The 22,920-nt window shown below is 39.3% G+C and overlaps 1 protein-coding gene across 5 annotated transcripts in view; it reads left to right on the top strand.

Annotated features, from left to right (window-relative positions):
- The first annotated feature begins 5,102 nt into the window (after positions 1–5,102).
- The window catches only part of rhot1b (ras homolog family member T1), a 31,793-nt gene continuing 13,975 nt past the window's right edge, over positions 5,103–22,920 (top strand). For 2 of the 5 annotated variants that reach the window (XM_059571249.1, XM_059571248.1), the window contains exons 1-7: positions 5,103–5,174; positions 5,278–5,452; positions 18,131–18,189; positions 18,305–18,386; positions 18,547–18,590; positions 18,684–18,737; positions 19,268–19,320. In XM_059571249.1, the coding sequence (XP_059427232.1) occupies positions 5,118–5,174; positions 5,278–5,452; positions 18,131–18,189; positions 18,305–18,386; positions 18,547–18,590; positions 18,684–18,737; positions 19,268–19,320 (524 nt within the window). In that variant the 5' untranslated portion in view covers positions 5,103–5,117. Of the gene's footprint in view, positions 5,175–5,277; positions 5,453–17,012; positions 17,304–18,130; positions 18,190–18,304; positions 18,387–18,546; positions 18,591–18,683; positions 18,738–19,267; positions 19,321–22,920 lie in introns of those variants that run through there. The other 3 variants (XM_059571250.1, XM_059571251.1, XM_059571252.1) reach the window with 3 other exon arrangements.

Here is a 22,920-nt window from a genome sequence, read left to right as displayed (position 1 = left end):
ATACCTATATTAAGAGGAAAACCAAAAATGATCCCTTTTCGGCCACTACTTTTACTTTTATCTCCTACTCTGTTTGTGCTGACAACTTTAATGTTTAATGTCCCTCCTATCTCCTTAATTTTGAGAGTTTTATTTGCTTGCTCTTCTTTATTACATCCAATTAGCAGATTCCCATCATAGAGAACTTTAGCGAAATCAATATTTCCTATATCTCTATTTATGATCTTTGTCAGTTTTAATGGATTAAATTTGCTTACCCCGATCTGATCTCCAAACCATACGATGCACTTTATACTTTCCCCACTCTTTTCATCTGACTCTTATACATCACTCCTTTTCTTCCGTTTTTCTCCCCGATTACTCCTTACTTCTTTCCATCCATTACCTAAAGATCTTTCACTTTCCTCTGACTCTGAGCAAGACCCACACAAATTTGTGTTTGTATGTATGTGTATGTGTAGTGTAAGAAAACACTACATTACATAAGAAATGCCCTATCTACAACCGACAAAGTATGATCTGAACCTGTTCAAATGCACTTTGCTGCTCTAACCTTCCTTTATTGAAAGCTTTACTGATGTTTACATATATCTCACTTCTTTTGTAGTCTTTTTAAACTGTTGTTGTTGGACCTCCCAAACAGTTTTAAAAACGTAAAAGTCTGTCTAAAGCACTCTCTGATTCTGGCTTATGCATTGTGACATTGCTAAATGATTGACATGCAGCAAGCACCTCAATTGTCCTTTGATCTGCTAAACGAAGAATGTGACATTTATATGGGCAACAATTAGAAATGATTGGTTTTTATGCTTATTGTAGGGCCACTAATTTATCCAATTTATGAAAATATGAATGCATTTCTTTCTACTATATCTGCAACTTATTTCTATTCAGAAATGACACCTATATAATGTTTCAAAAGATTTAAAATAAATGCTGTTCAAAAATATGAAACAGCACTATTGTTTTTTATCATTGATAAAAATTAGAAAAATAACTCAGCACCAAATCAGCATGTTAGAATGATTTTTGAAAGATCATGACACTGAGGACTGGAGTAATGATTAAAAAAGAATAAAAAATTAACATGAATGAATTGTTTTAAAATTTAATGAACAATAATATTAATAACTAGAAAAAAAAGTTTGTTGAGTCAAACTTTAAGTTGGCTTGAGAAAGCCTGACCAGAAAGTTTGAAGAAGTTTAAAGAAGTTAGAAGTTTATAGTTTAAAGTTAGATTGATAGATTAGTTGAAAGAAAGAAAGATATATTAGTTAAAAAGAATGACAGATAGATTAGTTAAAAAAGAATTATATAGATTAGTTCAAAAGAAAGAATGATAGATAGATTAGTTTGACAGAAAGAATGCATGCGACTTACATGTTTCTAGCATGATTAACAAGTTACTAGCATGTTGTTAGCATGACTAGCATGTCGCTACTATGTTTCTAGCATGACTAACATGTTGCTAACATGTTTCTAGCATGATTAGCATGTGACTAGCACGTTGCTAACATGTTTCTAGCTTGATTAGCATGTTGTTAACATGTTTCTAGCATGATTTGCATGCGACTAGCATGTTGCTAGCATGATTTTAGCATGTCTCTAGCATGATTAGCATGTTGCTAACATGTTTCTAGCATGATTAGCATTCGACTAGCATGATTAGCATGTTGCTAACATGTTTATAGCATGATTAACATGCGACTAGCATGTTGCTAGCATGATTTTAGCATGATTAGCATGTTGCTATCATGTTTCTAGCATGATTAGCATTCGACTAGCATGATTAGCATGTTAGAATGTTTATAGCATGATTAACATGCGACTAGCATGTTGCTAAAATGATTTTAGCATGATTAGCATGTTGTTAGCATGTTTCTAGATTTATTAGCATGTTGCTAGCATGTTTCTAGCATGATTAGCATGCGGCTAGCATGTTGCTAGCATGATTGTAGCATGATTAGCATGTTGTTAACATGTTTCTAACATGACTAGCATGCAACTAGCATGTTTCTAGCATGATTAGCATGTTGCTAGCATGTTTCTAGCATGATTAGAATGTTTGCTAGCATGTCGCTACCATGTATCTAACATGATTAGCATTTTGCTAGCATGTTTTCAGCATGACTATCATGCAACAAGCATGTTGCTAGCATGATTAGCATGACTAGCATGTGACTAGCATGTTGCTAGCATTATTGGCATTTGACTAGCACGTTGCTAACATGTTTCTAGCATGATTAGCATGTTGTTAACATTTTTCTAGCATGATTAGCATGCGACTAGCATGTTGCTAGCATGATTTTAGCATGTCGCTAGCATGTCTCTAGCATGATTAGCATGTTGCTAACATGTTTCTAGCATGATTAGCATTCGACTAGCATGATTAGCATGTTGCTAGAATGTTTATAGCATGATTAGCATGCGACTAGCATGTTGCTAGCATGATTTTAACATGATTAGCATGTTGCTATCATGTTTCTAGCATGATTAGCATTCGACTAGCATGATTAGCATGTTGTTAGAATGTTTATAGCATGATTAACATGCGACTAGCATGTTGCTAGCATGATTTTAGCATGATTAGCATGTTTGCTAGCATGTCGCTAGCATGTCTCTAGATTGATTAGCATGTTGCTAGCATTTTTCTAGCATGATTAGCATGCGACTAGCATGTTGCTAGCATGATTTTAATATGATTAGCATGTTGTTAACATGTTTCTAACATGACTAGCATGCAACTAGCATGTTTCTAGCATGATTAGCATGTTGCTACCATGTCGCTACCATGTATCTTAAATGATTAGCATGATGCTAGCATGTTTTCAGCATGACTAGCATGCGACAAGCATGTTGCTAGCATGATTAGCATGACTAGCATTCGAATAGCATGTTGCTAGCATGATTTTAACATGATTAGCATGTTGCTAGCATGATTTTAGCATGACTAGCATGCGAGAAGCATGTTGCTAGCATGATTAACATGTTTTTGTCATGTTTCTAGCATGACTAGCATGTTGCTAGCATGATTTTAGCATGATTAGCATGTTGCTAGCATGTTTTTAACATGTGACTTACATGTTGCTAGCATGATTTTAGCATGATTAGAATGATGCAAGCATGTTTCTAGCAAGATTAGCATTCGACTAGCATGTTGCTAGCATGATTAGCATGTTGCTAGCATGTCGCTAGCATGTTTCTAACATGTATTTAACATGTTTCTAGCATGATTAGCATGCGACTAGCATGTTGCTAGCATGATTAGCATGAGACTAGCATGTTGCTAGCATGATTTTACCATGATTAGCATGTTGCTAGCATGTTTATTGCATGATTAGCATGCAACTAGCATGTTTGCTAGCATGATTAGCATATTGTTATCATGTCGCTAGCATGTTTCTAGCATGATTAGCATATTGCTAGCATGTCGCTAGCATATTTCTAGCATGATTAGCATATTGCTAGCATGTCGCTAGCATGTTTCTAGCATGATTAGCATGTTGCTAGCATGTTTCTAGCATGATTATCATGTTGCTAGCATGACTAGCATGCGGCTAGCATGTTTCTAGCATGATTTTAGCATGATTAGCATGTTGTTAGCATGTTTCTAAAAGATTAGCATGCGACTAGCATGTTGCTAGCATTATTTTACCATGATTAGCATGTTGCTAGCATGTTTCTAGCATGATTACCATATTGTTAGCATGTTGCTAGCATGTTTCTAGCATGATTAGCATGCGACTAGCATGTTTCTAGCATTACTAGCATGCGACTAGCATGTTTCTAGCATTACTAGCATGTGACTAGAATGTTGCTAGCATGATTTTACCATGATTAGCATGTTGCTAGCATGTTTCTAGCATGATTATCATGTTGATAGCATGTTTTGCTAGCAATTACTAGCATGCAACTAGCATGTTGCTAGCATGATTTTAGCATGATTAGCATGTTGTTAGCATGTTTCTAACATGATTAGCATACGACTAGCATGTTGCTAGCATGATTTTACCATGATTAGCATGTTGCTAGCATGTTGCTAGCATGTTGCTAGCATGATTAACATATTGCTAGCATGTCGCTAGCATGTTTCTAGCATGATTAGCATGTTGGTAGCATGACTAGTATGCGACTAGCATGTTGCTAGCATGATTTTAGCATGATTAGCATATTAGGATAGATAGATAGATAGATAGATAGATAGATAGATAGATAGATAGATAGAAAGATAGATAGATAGGTAGATAGATAGATAGATAGATAGATAGATAGATAGATAGATAGATAGATAGATAGATAGATAGATAGATAGATAGATAGATAGATTAGATGAGTTTGAATGAGTTTAAATTGATTAACATCAAAGTTTGATTGAGTCTAATGGGATTTGGAGCTTGGGTCAGCTGAACATCCTGTCAATGAAAGTCTATGGGCATTTTTATGATTTTTAATATTAATTTTTAAGAAAACCATAACTCAAACCAGTCTGAAAAGATATAGCACACCGAGTCAGAACAGTATGAAGGTCTGACCCGAGTTTGGAGTATGTAGCTTGAACGGTCTAGGAGGAGTTCGTGTCCAAAAATGTTGCCGCCAGAAAAATAAGAAGAAGAAGAAGAAGAAGAAGAAGAAGAAGAAGAAGAAGAAGAAGAAGAAGAAGAAGAAGAAGAAGAAGTAGAAGAAGAAGTTTAAATAGGATTTCAGTATGTTGGCTTTCTCAAGCCAACTTAATAATAATAATAAAAACATTTACTGTGAATTGTAATAATTATTTCACAATATTACTGTTTTGCTGTGTTTTTGATCAGATAAATGTGGCCTTGCTGAGCACAGAAGACTTTCCATTATCTTATAAACCCCAAAAGATGTCTAGATGAGAGGTTTGGGAACCAAAGTGTTTTCATCTAATCGCCCCATAAGTATATGTATTTACTAGTAATAAATGGATCTTGATAAAATTTAAGTAATGAAGAATCCTGAGAAATTTATTTACAAATATATAGTCAATGCTATTTACTCATAGGAAGGAGCTGATTGTTAAAAACATAATCTTTCTCAGGAGAGTTCACAGGAGTTTGTAGAAGAGGCTCCAGAGAATTCAGAATCTCTGTTTGAGGATGCTCATCTCACTCCCAGTGCAGGTGTGCAGCAGCACAACAGACACAGTGCTGAGGGTAATGTTTTTATGCGGTCACTGATTTTTGTGCATACTGGATTTAAAATTGTGTATTTCGTGTTATTCTTGTTCCAACTTTAATGTATTTCCTGACCTCCCAGCTGCTCTTCATGCAGAGTTCACTGAGCTTTCCTTTTCTCTCCACCTGGGAAACAGACGACTGCTTTTTCACACAGAGAGCCGTACAGTGGAAATGCAGCCAGGGCACCAAGCAAGAACATCACACGGGCGTTTTAATGCCTGTCAGTGGATGGCGAAGCAGGAATTTAAAGAAGGGTGGGTTTACGTGTACACCACATTTACTACTGCATGGGCTGGTGTGACGCATCCCAGTCTGAGGCGTGATGAGTGGTTGGGGAGATCTTCTTCATTTTGGTGTTTGGAATTGAGCAGGGGGAAACTGAATGCTTGGCACAATAAAATAAATACCTCAGTTAATGTCATGTTATGTAAGAATACTTTGCATTTAGTTTGTTTCTTTCTCCCCCTAGTGGCCATCTAGGAGTAATTCATTGTGTTCATATGTAACTCTTACATTGCTTTCATTGGTTGATTTTATCACATGATGCAGTCAGATCAGGAAATACATCAGTAGTTATATTCTATGCTGTCCACGGGCAGCTCTAGTCATCTAATCCTGTCTTCATTTTGTGTTTGTGCCTTGAGAAAGCATCGCTTGTAAGTTGTATTTGAGTTTATAGTTAATTACGTTGATACATATGTCATGTAAAACTTTCTGGAATGTTCTTGAATATTTATTTGTTTACACATGAAAACTGCTATTGTATAGCCTTTCAGTGAAGAGGTCATAAAAAGTTTGTTAGTTTAGCTGTTGAGCTGCACATCCTATATTTACTATAAGTTATAAGCATATTAACGGAATGTAATATATGTGTTACAACTTTGAAGCTTAAAAGTATATTATTTCATGTCTGTTAATGTATGACATGTTTGGATAGCATTCAGTGATTGGTGCTAACTTTCTGTATCATTTCAGTTTTACAAAAATTCCTTCATGAGAATTAAGACAACAGTAAAGAGCCTTGAACTTTACTCCAGCCTCTGACTTTCTGTTGAAGCCTGTTAGCTATCTGTCGATTTGTGTACAGTCACACACACTGAGGACAGAATAGTAAAAAAGCGACTTCATGGCGGGCAAAACAACAATAAGAAGATAAAGAACTGAGCCAGGACACCGCCTCAAACATACTAAGGCCTCTTTATACTTCCCGTCTAATACATCTTGGAGGATCGTTAAACATAATGTTGCATATCAGTGAGGCTGGAGTGGAAAAAGCGTCCATCACTGACGGCAGTGTTAAAGATCAAGAGACGGCACGTGAAGCAAGATCACAATGTTCCACCTTATCAAGCACATCTAAAGTGTCCTCAGCTAGCAGGGCCGCTGCTAAGGCCCGTGCTAAAGTTGAAGCTGCACGTGCACTTGCACGTGCCACCTTCGTTCAGAGAGAAGCTGAATTGAAGATAAAAGAGGCACATCTTGCAGCTGATTTGAAGGTCAAGGAGGCACGTATAGCCGTTGAGTTAGCAGCTTTGGAACAAGAGAAGGAGATTGCAGTAGCTTTAGCTGAAGCTGAAGTTTTTGAGGCAGCAGCAGAGATCGAAGGTACTCAGGGCAGTAGGAGTCTTCATGAGTCAGTTCAAGCCGCCATTCAGCGCACCCGTGAATACGTCAAACTACACTCCCAGCTACGTCTCAGTGATGAAAAACCCCCAGTACTTGAACCATACACGCCATCACTGTTGCCGCTTATCAAACCCGAGGTCCAATCAGACAGAAAGGAGCATTTCCCTGGTCCCAGCAGTGCTTCTCATTTCTTACCCAAGAATGAGGGTGCAATTCAGGCTGCAGCACAACAGCTAGAAAGAGCGACGTCCGTGGTTCATCAACTCACCACAAGGGACGATAGTAATAAAGCGCAGCAGCCTGATAAGCCAACGCCAGCAGTTCATCACCACTCCTTTGATCACCTTTTCTCTACTCGTCCAGACCCTTCCTCTGCCAGTAGAGCCTCATTACAGTCACATTTAGGCTATGCAGACGACAGAGCAGGTATGAGTGATATTGCGAGGTACTTGGTACGTCGAGAGCTGGTGAATTCTGGCCTGTTCAAATTTAATGATCGTCCAGAAAATTACTGGGCGTGGAAATCTTCATTCTGCAACGCTATTGGAGGACTGAACTTAAGTGCTAGCGAAGAGCTTGACCTCTTAACAAAATGGTTAGGAAATCAGTCTTCAGAACACGTCATACGGATTCGTTCTGTACATGTTGTCAGGCCTGATATAGGTTTAAGAATGGCTTGGGAGCGCCTAGAGGAGTGCTATGGCTCCCCCGAAGTAATTGAAAGAGCTCTCTTTGAGAGGATAGAGAACTTTCCTAAAATCAGTCATAAGGACCCCGTAAAGCTCAGGGAGCTGGGAGACCTGCTAAGGGAGTTAGTGTCTGCGAAATCTGAGGGTTACCTGCCAGGGCTCTCATACTTGGACACCGCAAGGGGTGTCAACCCTATCGTTGAGAAGTTGCCAATTGGTCTGCAAGAGAGGTGGTTAGCTCAAGGCTCACAATACAAGGAGCAGCACAATGAATGTTTTCCTCCATTTACTTACTTTACAGAGTTCATATGCAGTGAAGCACGCCGAAGAAACGACCCAAGTTTCACTCTCTTGACAGCCCCTGTAACCCCGTTGAATAATTCCCACAGGTATACTACAGGACCATCAAAGTTTGATCGAGTGGAAAAGAAATCAGCATATTGCAAAAGCTATGTTTCTGCTCACAAGACTGGAATTGCGTCGCTACAAACAGCTTCCCAGGCGGACAGTTCAAGCAGCAGGCGAGGAGAAATAGACAAACAATGCCCGATCCACAAGAAGCCACATCCTCTGAAAAAGTGTAGAGGTTTTCGAAGTAAGTCACTAGAGGAACGCAAAGCTTTTCTTAAAGAAAATGGGATCTGTTTCAGATGTTGCTCTTCTACCATTCACCAGGCTAAGAACTGTGAAGTAGCTTTGAAGTGCACAGAATGTGAGAGCGACAACCATATTGCAGCATTGCATCCTGGACCCCCACCATGGGACAGGAAAAGTCCCTCCTCAGAGCATGGCGGGGAGGGTGAAAGAGACACACTTCAGATGGCAGTCACCTCTAGGTGCACGGAGGTCTGTGATAACAGTAAGGAACCTAGATCCTGTTCGAAGATTTGCCTAGTGAAAGTTTATCCTAAAGCACGCCCTGACAAAGTTGTGAAAATGTATGTCATTCTGGACGACCAGAGCAACAGGTCCTTGGCCAGGTCTGAATTCTTTGACCTCTTTCAAATTGAAGGGTCAAACTCACCATACATTCTGCGCACATGTTCAGGGGTCACTGAAGCATTTGGGAGAAGAGCCATAGGGTTCATGGTGGAGTCACTGGATGAAACAACAAGCGTGATGCTTCCTACACTCATTGAATGCAATCACGTGCCGAATGACCGCACAGAGATTCCAACTCCAGCAGCTGCACAGCACCACACACACCTGAAGTCCATAGCTCACAAGATACCACACCTAGATCAAGAGGCCCAGATACTCCTTCTTCTGGGACGCGACATCCTCCAGGTTCACAAAGTCAGAGAACAACGCAATGGGCCACCTAGAGCACCCTACGCTCAAAGACTAGACCTTGGCTGGGTTGTTATAGAAATCCAATTTGAAAAACTAATGGATTGCATAGTCGATATAAAAAACTGGATGACGAGTAATTTCTTACTGCTAAATTCTGAAAAAACAGAGGTGTTAATTATAGGACCTAAAAACTCTGCTTGTAATAACCTAGAACACTGTCTAAGACTTGATGGTTGCTCTGTCAATTCTTCGTCATCAGTTAGGAACCTAGGTGTGCTACTTGATCGCAATCTTTCCTTAGAAAGCCACGTTTCTAGCATTTGTAAAACTGCATTTTTCCATCTCAAAAATATATCTAAATTACGGCCTATGCTCTCAATGTCAGTAAACAAACTACAGTAAACAAACTACTTAGTAAACAAACTACACAAGAGTTCTTACTAGAACCAGGAAGTATGACCATATTAGCCCGGTCCTGTCAACACTGCACTGGCTCCCTATCAAGCATCGCATAGATTTTAAAATATTGCTTATTACTTATAAAGCCCTGAATGGTTTAGCACCTCAGTATTTGAATGAGCTCCTTTTACATTATAATCCTCTACGTCCGCTACGTTCTCAAAACTCAGGCAATTTGATAATACCTAGAATATCAAAATCAACTGCAGGCGGCAGATCCTTTTCCTATTTGGCGCCCAAACTCTGGAATAACCTACCTAACATTGTTCGGGAGGCAGACACACTCTTGCAGTTTAAATCTAGATTAAAGACCCATCTCTTTAACCTGGCATACACATAACATACTAATATGCTTTTATTATCCAAATCCGTTAAAGGATTTTTAGGCTGCATTAATTAGGTAAACCGGAACCGGAAACACTTCCCATAACAACCTATGTACTTGCTACATCATTAGAAGAATGGCATCTACGCTAATATTTGTCTGTTTCTCTCTTGTTCCGAGGTCACCGTGGCCACCAGATCCAGTCTGTGTCCAGATCAGAGGGTCACTGCAGTCACCCGGATCCAGTACGTATCCAGACCAGGTGGATCAGCACCTAGAAAGGACCTCTACATCCCTGAAAGACAGCGGAGACCAGGACAACTAGAGCCCCAGATACAGATCCCCTGTAAAGACCTTGTCTCAGAGTAGCACCAGGACAAGACCACAGGAAACAGATGATTCTTCTGCACAATCTGACTTTGCTGCAGCCTGGAATTGAACTACTGGTTTCGTCTGGTCAGAGGAGAACTGGCCCCCCAACTGAGCCTGGTTTCTCCCAAGGTTTTTTTCTCCATTCTGTCACCGATGGAGTTTCGGTTCCTTGCCGCTGTCGCCTCTGGCTTGCTTAGTTGGGGACACTTCATCTACAGCGATATCGTTGACTTGATTGCAAATAAATGCACAGACACTATTTAACTGAACAGAGATGACATAACTGAATCCAATGATGAACTGCCTTTAACTATCATTTTTGCATTATTGACACTGTTTTCCTAATGAATGTTGTTCAGTTGCTTTGACGCAATGTATTTTGTTTAAAGCGCTATATAAATAAAGGTGACATTGACATTGACATTGTTATAGGTAACGTCTGCTTGGGCTCAGCCCAAAAGACAGAGTCTGTAAATTCTTTTCGGACTAACGTGCTTGAAAATGGACGTCCATCTCTCCTTACTCCATGTCCCAATCATATTCAAGTCAAGGAGAGGTTTGGGAATGAAGGACTACACTGCACATCTCTTCACGGCCTTACAAACCACACCCCAGTCCTCCATGACTGCAGCCTCGGCAGTACGATTTTTGAGAGAACCAAGGATGATGACAAAGTGGGTCTCTCCATCGAAGATGATCTTTTCCTGGAGCTTATGGATAAAGAAATGTTTATAGATGAGTCTAATAGCTGGGTGGCGCCTCTTCCATTTCGATCACCATGGCGACAGCTGCCAAACAATCGAGAACAAGCTCTTAGTCGCCTTGCCTCTTTGTGCCACACATTTAAAAGAAAGCCTGAGATGAAAACTCACTTTGTGAACTTCATGCAAAAGATCTTCGATAACGACCAGGCAGAGTTAGCTCCACCGCTGCAAGAGGGAAAGGAACGATGGTACTTACCAATCTTCGGTGAGTATCACCCTCAGAAGCCGAACCAGATTAGAGTCGTGTTTGATTCCATTGCTCAGCATCATGGGATTTCTCTCAATGATGTGTTACTTAAAGGCCCAGATCTGAATAACAGCTTACTTGGAGTCTTACTACGCTTCCGCAGAGAGTCGATAGCAGTGGTAGCAGACATTGAGCAGATGTTTTACAGTTTCACTGTCAGAGAAGACCATCGAGACTTCCTTAGGTTCCTTTGGTTCAAGGACAACGAACCTGGAAAGGAGATTGTTGAGTACAGGATGAAAGTCCATGTGTTCGGCAATAGCCCGTCGCCAGCAGTAGCTATCTATGGTCTTCGTCGCGCGGCACAATATGGAGCAAGTGAGTATGGCTCAGAGGCACAACACTTTGTGGAGCGCAACTTCTACGTCGACGACGGCCTCAAGTCTCTACAATCAGCTGCTAAAGCCATAGATCTGCTGAAAAAGGCGCAAGAGATGCTTGCCGACTCAAACTTACGCCTCCATAAGATAGCGTCGAACCACTCTGATGTTTTGGATGCCTTCCCACTAGAAGACCACGCAAAGGGTTTGCAGAACCTGGACTTCAATGACAATTCAGCCCTTATTCAACGCAGCTTAGGGCTCAGCTGGGATCTTAAACATGACGTTTTCACCTTCAGAGTAGCATCTACCGAGAAGCCTTTTACTCGTAGAGGTGTTCTAGCCACCGTGAACAGTCTGTTTGATCGTCTCGGATTTGTGGCGCCAATCATTGTACAAGGGAAGTTCCTGTTACGAGAGTTTACTAGCATTGAAGCCCTCGACTGGGATACGCCTCTCCCACATGAGAAGGAAACTGAATGGAGAATGTGGAAAGACTCCTTGCAAGACTTGAGTGAGTTCAAGATTCCAAGAGCCTACACACCTACTACCCTTACCACCACCCAAAAGAAAGAGCTCCACATCTTCTCAGATGCCTCGGTGAAGGCCATTGCCGCTGTAGCTTACCTCAAGGTGATCAGCGATGATGGAAAGTGTTACGTGGGATTTGTTTTGGGAAAGGCAAAACTGGTGCCCTTATCTGCTCACACTATCCCAAGGTTGGAACTGGGAGCAGCTGTGTTGGCAGTAGAAATGGCAGAGTTGATAGAGAGTGAGTTGGACATCAGTGTAGACACATTGCGGTTTTATACAGACAGCAAGGTTGTCTTGGGGTACATATACAATCAGACCAGGCGGTTTTATGTGTACGTTTCCAACAGAATCCAGCGAATCAGGAAGTCCACCAAACCTGAGCAGTGGCACTACGTCTGCACCACACAGAATCCAGCAGATCATGCTACAAGTTCTGTACCTGCGGCTGAATTAGCAAGCACAACCTGGCTCACGGGGCCTTCGTTTTTGTCCCTTCCTGAAGGAGAAGCCACTTCAGGAGAGGAGTCATATGAGCTCATTGATCCAGATGCAGACGTTGATGTGTGTTCTCATGCCACCACTCTCTCTACTCCATCATGTAGTCTGGGATCTCATCGTTTTGAACGGTTCTCATCTTGGAAGTCTCTGGTACGAGCCACAGCATTCCTGACACACATCATTCAGTCTCAAAGAAATGAAGTAAAAACCAAGACTGACAGCTGTAGTGGTTGGCATCTGTGCGGAAAACCTCACACGACAGAAGAACTGTCTAAGGCAGGAACTCTTATTGTCAAGTGTGTGCGAAGGGAAACTTACAGCAAAGAGTTCGCCTGCTTGGTTGCTGGGAGAGATATCTCAAAAGATAGTTCACTGAGAAAGCTTAACCCCTATGTGGACGAAGAGGGTCTTCTGAGAATAGGAGGCAGGCTCAACCATGCGTTACTCGACACTAAAGAAAAGTTCCCTCTCATCATTCCAGGCCGCAGCCACATTGCAACATTGCTCGTGCGCCATTACCATGACAAGGTTAAGCACCAAGGTCGTGTTTTTACAGAAGGCTCTGTCCGTGAAGCTGGATTCTGGATCATTGGCGCTAAGAAATGTATCAGCAGTATCCTTCACAAATGTGTGACATGTAACAAACTTCGGGGGAAAAGCACTGAACAAAAGATGGCAGACCTAACTTCAGATCATCTGAGTATGGAGCCCCCCTTCACCTACGTGGGTCTTGACGTTTTCGGCCCATGGGCTGTCACAACAAGACAAACCCGCGGTGGACAGGCTAAAACCAAATGTGGGCTGTACTTTTCACCTGCATGAGCACACGGGCCGTGCACATAGAGCTTTGCGGGGACCTGCTAAGCAAATCCGTTCAGACTGTGGAACCAACTTTACAGGTGCCTGCAAGGAGCTGCACATACTCCTTACCGATCCCAAAGAGCCCAATGTGAGGAGGTACTTGGGTGAAGAGGGTTGCTCTTGGGTTTTTAACTCTCCGCATTCCTCCCATATGGGAGGAGCTTGGGAGCGAATGATTGGTTTCGCCAGACGGATACTCAACTCCATGCTTATGCAAACCAACCCTTCATGCCTCACTCATGAGGTGTTGTCTACTATAATGGCAGAGATCACAGCAATTATTAATGCTAGGCCACTCGCACCTATTTCTTCAGACCCGGAGGCACCTTTTCTTCTTACTCCTGCTACACTTCTGACTCAGAAGATGTCTACTTACCCTCCTCCTCCGGGAACCTTTGACAGCACAGATCTTCATCGCCAGCAGTGGAGACGGGTGCAGCATCTGGCCAACACATTTTGGAGCAGATGGAGACGTGAGTACCTTCCTACGCTGCAAAGCCGAAGCACGTGGCAGGATGTACGACCTAATATTGAGCAAGGTGACCTGGTTCTGCTTAAGGATAACCAGGAGAAAAGGAATGAATGGCCCATGGCTCTGGTTACAAGGACATTCCCTGATGAAGATGGGAAGGTCAGGAAGATTGAACTCAAGGTCACAAGATCTGGGTCAGCGAGGACCTTCTTGAGACCTGTTTCTGAGACGATCCTTCTCAAGAGTGCTGAGGAATTAAACTGATTTAGTTTTCCCTTTTTATTCAGACTTAATAAGGTTATTCAGAGAGTGGTATTTTATTAATACCAGGCGGGGAGTGTCATGTTATGTAAGAATACTTTGCATTTAGTTTGTTTCTTTCTCCCCCTAGTGGTCATCTAGGAGTAATTCATTGTGTTCATATGTAATTCTTACATTGCTTTCATTGGTTGATTTTATCACATGATGCAGTCAGATCAGGAAATACATCAGTAGTTATATTCCATGCGGTCCACTGGCAGCTCTAGTCATCTAATCCTGTCTTCATTTTGTGTTTTTGCCTTGAGAAAGCATCGCTTGTAAGTTGTATTTGAGTTTATAGTTAATTACGTTGATACATATGTCATGTAAAACTTTCTGGAATGTTCTTGAATATTTATTTGTTTACACATGAAAACTGCTATTGTATAGCCTTTCAGTGAAGAGGTCATAAAAAGTGTGTTAGTTTAGCTGTTGAGCTGCACATCCTATATTTACTATAAGTTATAAGCATATTAGCGGAATGTAATATATGTGTTACAACTTTGAAGCTTAAAAGTATATTATTTCATGTCTGTTAATGTATGACATTTTTGGATAGCATTCAGTGATTGGTGCTATCTTTCTGTATCATTTCAGTTTTACAAAGATTCCTTCATGAGAATTAAGACAACAGTAAAGAGCCTTGAACTTTACTCCAGCCTCTGACTTTCTCTTGAAGCCTGTTAGCTATCTGTCGATTTGTGTACAGTCACACACACTGAGGACAGAATAGTTAAAGGAGCATTTCACCCGTGGGAACATTGATCTTCATTGAAAGTGGGTCATATATGTAGTCGAAATCTATTAAAACTTTCGAATTTGGTGCCTTTTTGACCGAGTTATTACAGAAAGTAACTTTAGGGCTCATTTGTATGTAAAACCACAACTCCCACAATGCAACACATTTGCACAGCTCCACAAGCCACTCCCACTAATCCAGAACACCGCTGTTAGGCTGTTAGGCGATATTGTCTACAAGACATTGAGGACACAGTTAGCGATGTATGGTATTTACGTGCCACAGTAGTAAACAATGCCACAGTAAGTTTTTTGTGCATTAAAAAAGGTACTGCACAAACAGTTTACAGTTGACGTTACGTAACTTATTAACCGGGAATCATTTCGTGATAATAATCCTTGAAGAAATTGTGTACATTTCACGAAATGAATAATAAATAAAATTGAAACACTTATTTTACAGTTAGACGTCCATTTGTGCAGGCTTCGGCTGGCGTTTCCATTTTACCTTCGGAATTCTGAAGTATGTCTCCAGGACGCCTCTGTCCATATGCGGGGCGAAACTAGGATGGTTCACAACGCAAACATCCGTGTCCTTGTCTGCCTCAGACATTTCTTCGAGGAGAAATTGGCATCTTTCAAATTCTTGCAGCAGACGGACTCGAGCTCTGTGTCCGTAGGCGCACAACGAGAGCACAGCCACCACCAGTCCGCACCAGCTCGAGCACGCCCGGGCTCCTCGGACGCGACAGGCAGGTCTCCGGCCTCGGCTGCAGCCGCCGCCTCCTGTTCCTCCATCAGCCTCAGCTGCTCTGCGCTATATTGTGGCTCGTATAGATAGCCACGAACATCTGTTTCGAGCAACAGAAAATCCTCTTCTTCCGTATCATGAGTTGTTCCTCCAGCCATTCTCGTAAATCTGACTCCATAAGCGCTTGTTAGCTTAGCTACATAGCTTCCAAACAAGATGGCGGATTTTCATTTTCATTTCTGTAAATTTAGTCCCACCCACTGATCTGTAATAGGCCTGTAGGGTGAGTGGGTCCCACCCCCTGGAATAATAATAAGCTAGTCTCTGTAGTCTCTACACTTTTCAATGAATTTTGACTTCCTGCTTATTATGACGCAAAATGACGATTTTTACGTCATAATAAGCAGGAAGTAAAACACTTAAATCCTTATTTCTCCCATCTCAGGGAAAAATAAAGGGAAAATCCATGATCATTATAATATATGACTGGGTTTCTAACAATACAAAGCTAAATGCAAATGGGTGAAGTGTCCCTTTAAGCATAGCATCCCTAATAAGATCAGAGTCATTCTGGACATGACAAAAGGACAGTTGTCCTTTCAGAGTCTGCGTGATAGCATGCTTGAATTACACAGTTTCCAAGTGGATTCCTCTGGCCCTTTCACACCTGTCTTCTGGATTTGTGGACTGTCACACAATGCCTTAAGGATAACATAGATCTGTAGCACTTACAATAGGCTACTTTATACGCTCCAGTTTATTTACAGAATATGCATGCTATATAAAGGGATCTTGTATTTGTTTATTTTCTTTACAAATCTGTGTAATCTCGTTCAGTTTTCTGTTATTTTTACCATTTAGTTACACAATCATAATTATTCTATAGGACTAATTATGTCCCTTTTTTGCTATCCTAATTATTTCTGCAGTTTTGGATTGTGATACTGCTAATATTGTTGGATACTTTATTATGTTTTCTTCATTGTATTTTGGGCGCATTAGATAAAAGATAAAGGATACATGTATAAATGAATGTAAATGTAGTCTATTGCTGATTGCTGTAATATCCCTTACGAAAGGAAAATATATTTACCAATATATTTCTTAAAATATATTGTGATATATTGTAATATTATATTATATTATTTTCCCTTTTTATTTTCTAATATATTATATATTTGAATACATTGAATAATATATTGATGATACATATATTATATAATATATTGCAAAATATACAAATGATTGCCGCTTTCAATATATTGCAATATATTGGAAATAATTAATATTAAATCCCATATATAAGAATATATGCCTAATATATTACATGATATTTTCCAATATACTGCAATATATTTTTGTTTCATAAGGGTATACTGTACTTTATTGTTTAAGAAAATAGATGTAATATTATGATTTATCTTGATAACATATGTAAATTGTGATTTTCAGCTTGCAAATCTATACTAATTTGAAACCGATGAATCGTGCGTTTCTTTTGAATTTTGCGTAGTTTGTCCCTCAGTGAGACCCGTAGGCATGGTGGAGGTCAGAGGGAGGCGTGTGTGCAACACATCAACATCAGTTAACAGTCGCTGAGTGTCTCCATCCCCTTAGACTCCATCAGTACCAACAGATGCCGATGCTCATATTATATAAAGAACTTCGTATCCCATGATTTTAAAGATAATCTTTAAATAAAGTTTGGTTGTTCATAATGTCAAGCTTGCTTAGTTTCGGGGTTGATGTGCGTTGTTTTGGACGTATGTAAAATCCTGAAGATTATAATCGGGTCATTCTGACTTCACAACTGGGAAATATGCGAAAAGACGTGAGGATTCTGTTGGTTGGAGAACGTAAGTGTCTTATTGATTGCATGGTTTCGTTGATTCACTGTTACGAAACGACCATAATCTTAAAATGAATTAAACATTTACACTCTTCCACTGAAATACTGAGCTTATATACAATACAAATTGTATTGTAACATTAAATAAAATCGATGTCATGTCTGATGACAAGATTTCCGTGTTACTGCAATTTGAGATTGCCATAACCTGCCCTTCTTGTAATGACAGCGCTTTGAGGGATAGTGGATTTCCTACAGTATCTACAGTAGTCAACGCTTTTGGCCATCTTTCCGTGCGTGTTTCAAGTCATCCGACTGTAAGGGTTCAGTTTGTGCTTAAATGAGTGTATAATGCCTAATAACACTGTCTAGGTAGTGTGCTTACTTCAGAGAATGTTGTTTAGGCAGGCAGCTCAGTATCTTTTGGGAATGCTGCATAGGAAGCCAGTTCATTAGCTTTACAGAATGTTGTTTAGACAGGCAGCATTTGCTAAATACAGTGAGAAGATCTACTGTAGTCCACAAAGACGTGCAAAAAGGAATCGTCTGTTGGGGTTGGTCAATATTACAGTTTGCCAAACTCAAATGTATTTGCATATCTAAGCTCTGCAAAGACATAAAACATATTTTAGTTTTATGACCATAAGAGGGCTACATATCATGGCTTCACTCTAGACCTGGTTGTCTATAACATATTATAAAAGCTCTTCAACACTGAAATAGAAATATTTATTTATTTAATTTTTTTTGCGAAATGTTAAAGAATTTAAGGTTGATCGGATTGATATGTGGAGGAAACTGTCAATGCTCTTATATTTTCCTGTGTGTAAACAGCCAATGTGGGGAAGACGTCTCTGATCATGACACTTGTCAGTGAGGAGTTTCCAGCGGTGGTATGCATTATTATTAATAATTTTACAGTGTTTTTAATAATTATTTTTCTCACTGACTTTATTATTTGCAACAGTGCCTTTGTCTGTTCTCAAAATAGATGTTTTATTATGATAGGTTCCTTACAGAGCTGAGGAGATAACTATACCAGCAGATGTCACACCAGAGAGAGTCCCCACTCATATAGTGGACTACTCGGGTATTAAACTAGAAATGAAATAATAGTGGTTATCTATTATATTTCAACGATGTACGACACTTAATGAAAATATTTGTCTTTTTAAAAATACACAGAATGCACATTAAATGCTAATTAACATAAGTGTTTTTTTGTTGATTTTGTTTTTAAATCTACACAGAAGCTGAACAGACAGATGAACAGCTGTACCAAGAGATATCAAAAGTAAGATTGATACACAAAACTTAACACACACACACACATACATGTATGATACTTTGATTTCCTCAGAGAAATTATATTTGCATTCCTTTTTAGGCCAATGTTATATGTATAGTCTACTCTGTGAACAACAAGAAGTCTATTGAAAAGGTGAGATAACTTGATCATACAACCTAGTCTTCATGAAGAAAGTCAGAATAATGTAATCATTTATGAATCATTTATAGTTGTAATTACTTACTGTCCTTCTTTGGTGTAAATAGGACTTAAAACATGTTTATATGAGTCTGTCGAGAGAAGTCGTGGCCTAATGGTTAGAGAGTCGGACTAGCAATCGAAAGGTTGTGAGTTCGAGTCTCGGGCCCGCAGGAATTGTAGGTGGGGGGAGTGCATGTACAGTGCTCTCTCCGCTCTCAATATCGCGACTGAGGTGCCCTTGAGGAAGGCACCGAACCCCCAACTGCTCCCCGGGCGCCGCAGCATAAATGGCTGCCCACTGCTCCGGGTGTGTGTTCACAGTGTGTGTGTTCACTGCTCTGTGTGTGTGCACTTTGGATGGGTTAAATGCAGATCACGAATTCTGAGTATGGGTCACCATACTTAGCTGTATGTCACGTCACTTTCACTTTTCACTTTTTCACTTATATAGCTTTCAGATTTAATAAATCATGTCATTTCAGGTGACAAGTCACTGGATTCCTTTGATAAATGAGAGAACCGACAAAGACAGCAGGTATGTAAATACAGGTGTATAATGCATTAGTTTCTTTGTGTGTCTTTCTCACAAATGCACAATTACATGCTCTTCTTTAAAGGTAGATTGGATTTTAAGGGGGGCGTATCATATATCATATAATGCTTGCTAATTTTCATTTGCTATAGGCAAAATTGATTATAAAAACATACTGTATCTTTCAGAAGCTGAAACATTATTTATCCAACTAGAGCAATTATTGAAATCAGGCATATTTATATGTCAGTAATACATCTTGGGTGATGAGCAGAATCTTGGTCAACCCATTCATAAACCCATTTTATGACCCATGACCCATGAACTTGACCCATCTCATTTATAAAAGTTTTTAAATATATGAGTACATTCTGCGTAATTGCCATGTATAATGAACCTTTCCAAACACTCATCTCTGGAATTATAAAAATATTTATATCTCTCAGATATGATAGTTAAATGCGTGTTTGTTAATGAATTCCATTCATTCATACATAGAATGCCTGCTCATTCACAGTTAGCATAATTTTCAGTCAGGAATTGCAGCTATGTGAATTATATGTACAGGAATGCTATGGGATCCTCTGGACTCCCTTTTCAAATTTGGCTCCAGTATATGGCATAAATCACTGATTCTCAAGAAGTGGGACAAAACGGTGCACAATTTAAAAAAATAAAAAACCTTGTACACAGACAATTGAAACCACATTTATGTACTAAGCTACTGAGCTATGCTTTGATCCAAACTCCCAACTTTTCTCTTTTTCTTTATCAAAATGTGCTTTTTAACCTTGGACTGTGTAATATAATTTCAGCTTTATCTTTTAACAGCAGTCAAGATGTTTTTAACATTCCAAAACACATTCTCATGCTAGCATACAGATTACACTTTCACATGTGACCAACAATTCAACAACAAATATAAAATGTCATAATGAAATGCTATCAAAATATTCCACTGATGGAGATGACAGAATGGAGTAAATAGGAGTAAATAGGAATAAATACTCATGGAGTAAATAGGAAGGAGCTGATTGTTAAAAACATAATCTTTCTCAGGAGAGTTCACAGGAGTTTGTAGAGGAGGATCCAGAGAATTCAGAAATGTTTGAGGGCTATCAAATACATTGAATCAATCACTGTATTAAACAAACACAAAAATGTAGTATGTTATTGTTTATAAAGCTTTTATTCAAGAGTCACATTAAAGTATTTTGATATATCATTAGAACACAAAATCTTATAGTGGTGACATCTGACGGTGTGTTGACAAATTTCTTTCACACAACAAATGGAGTTCATGTAGTAGCCATTTTGTTTTTGTTTTCTGTTGATGCTAGATGCTAATGGAACCTGCTTCAGGAGAATACAGTGATCTAAATATTTCAAAATAATTTCCTCAGGAATTGGAAGATGGTGTTGACATATCGTTTTTGTAACAAAGGGAAATATTAACATTAGAATTTTAAATATTCTAAAACCATAAAACTTACCAGAGCCTGTCTGACTGATGTATTCTGGAGAGATGGATTGTGGCAAGGGGGTCCTTTAGAGTGACAGCTGCCCCTGACATACCCTGAGTTTATTACATTTTAATAAATGTCTGAAGGTGTTGACAAAAAGTGGGCACACAACTTTGAAACCTTATGAAACATGCATGTGTCACTGAAAAACAACATTGCTTTGATATGAGATGTTATTAAGTGTTGCTTTTGATAATCATCATCATTAAAAAAACAAAAACAAATCATCAAGTTTTATAGCGTATGAAAAATTTAACCCTTCTCTGTGGACACACTTTTTAAATGTAGTGAGAAGAAAATAAGTGTCATAGAGTTCACATAATAATGATAAAATGAAATTGAAGGGGATAGTTGTGTTATATACATTCTATTATTAATCCCCATGATATTTACAATTGAAAATATTTTTATTTTTAAAACAAATAGCAGTTACAATTGCTGTTTTGTCCCATGTCTCAAGAATCACTGAAATGCAAAAGAAACTTAAGTGGCCATAAGCAGATAACAGAAAATATTCAATGACAGCTTGCAGACAAGTACTTCTGGTGGTTAGAATATGCTTATCTATAATAAGTAAAACAACCTATAAACAAATAATTTTTATCAAGAAATCGATTTTCATATTTCAACTAATTGATTAATTAATAGATGTATATATTATTATGTTGAATAGTGTCATCAAGATGCAGTTATCAGACTTCATAAAGTTTGGAAGTTTAAAGCTACATTTATGTGTGGTCAATTTATAGTAGTACTTCACAGACTGAAGTAGCTCACATTTAACAAAAACCCACCAATTCACTATCTCAACAAATTAGAATATGTTGACATGCCAATCAGCTAATCAACTCAAAACACCTGCAAATGTTTCCTGTGCCTTCAGAATGGTATCTGACAATCATTGTCACCCTTCACAAGGAGTGTTAAGTCACACAAATTAATTGCCAATAAGCTGGCTGTTCACAGAGTGCTGTATACAAGCATGTTAACAGAAAGTTGATTTGAACGAAAAAGTGTGAGAGAAAAAAATGCACAACCAACCGAGAGAACCTTGAGGATGAGGATTGTCAAGCAAACTGGATTCAAGAATTTTAGAAAACTTCACAAGGAATGCACTGAGGCTGGGGTCAAGGCATCAAGAGCCACCACACACAGAAGTGTCAAGGAATTTGGCTATAGTTGTCGTATTCCTCTTGTTAAGCCACTCCTGTACCACAGACAACATCAGAGGCATCTTACCTGGGCTAAGGAGAAGAAGAAATGGACTGTTGCCATTGGTCTAAAGTCCTCTTTTCAGATGAGAGCAAGTTTTGTATTTCATTTGGAAACCAAAGTCCTAGAGTCTGGAGGAAGGGTGGAGAAGCTCAAAGCCCAAGTTGCTTGAAGTCCAGTGTTAAGTTTCCACAGTCTGTGATGATTTGCGGTTCAGTGTCATTTACTGGTGTTGGTACTTTGTGTTTTTTGAAAACTAAAGTCACTGCACACTTTTTTTGAAGATGCTTTTGAAGAGGATTTGGCACCTACCCACACTGCCAAAAGCACCAAAAGTTGGTTAAATGACCATGGTGTTTGTGTGCTTGACTGGCCAGCAAACTCACCAGACCTGAACCCCATAGAGAATCTATGGGCTATTGTCAAGAGGAAGATGAGAACCAAGAGACCAAACAATGCAGATGACCTGAAGGCCACTGTCAAAGAAACCTGGGCTCCCATACCACCTCAGCAGTGCCACAAACTGACTATATATACAGACCAGACCAAAAGTTTGGAAACATTACTATCTTTAATGTTTTTGAAAGAAGTTTCTTCTGCTCATCAAGCCTGCATTTATTTGATCAAAAATACAGAAAAAACAGTAATATTGTGAAATATTATTACAACTTAAAGTAATAGTTTTCTATTTGAATATACTTTAAAAAAATAATTTATTCCTGTGATGCAAAGCTGAATTTTCAGCATCATTACTCCAGCCTTCAGTGTCACATGTAACATCCAGTCTATCACATGATCATTTAGAAATCATTCTAATATTCTGATTTATTATGAGTGTTGAAAACAGTTCTGCTGTCTAATATATTTG

This window comes from Carassius carassius, chromosome 17, assembly GCF_963082965.1.
Source record: "Carassius carassius chromosome 17, fCarCar2.1, whole genome shotgun sequence".
In the NCBI taxonomy this organism is placed as follows: domain Eukaryota; kingdom Metazoa; phylum Chordata; class Actinopteri; order Cypriniformes; family Cyprinidae; genus Carassius; species Carassius carassius.
This window is presented reverse-complemented; position numbering and strand designations above follow the sequence as displayed.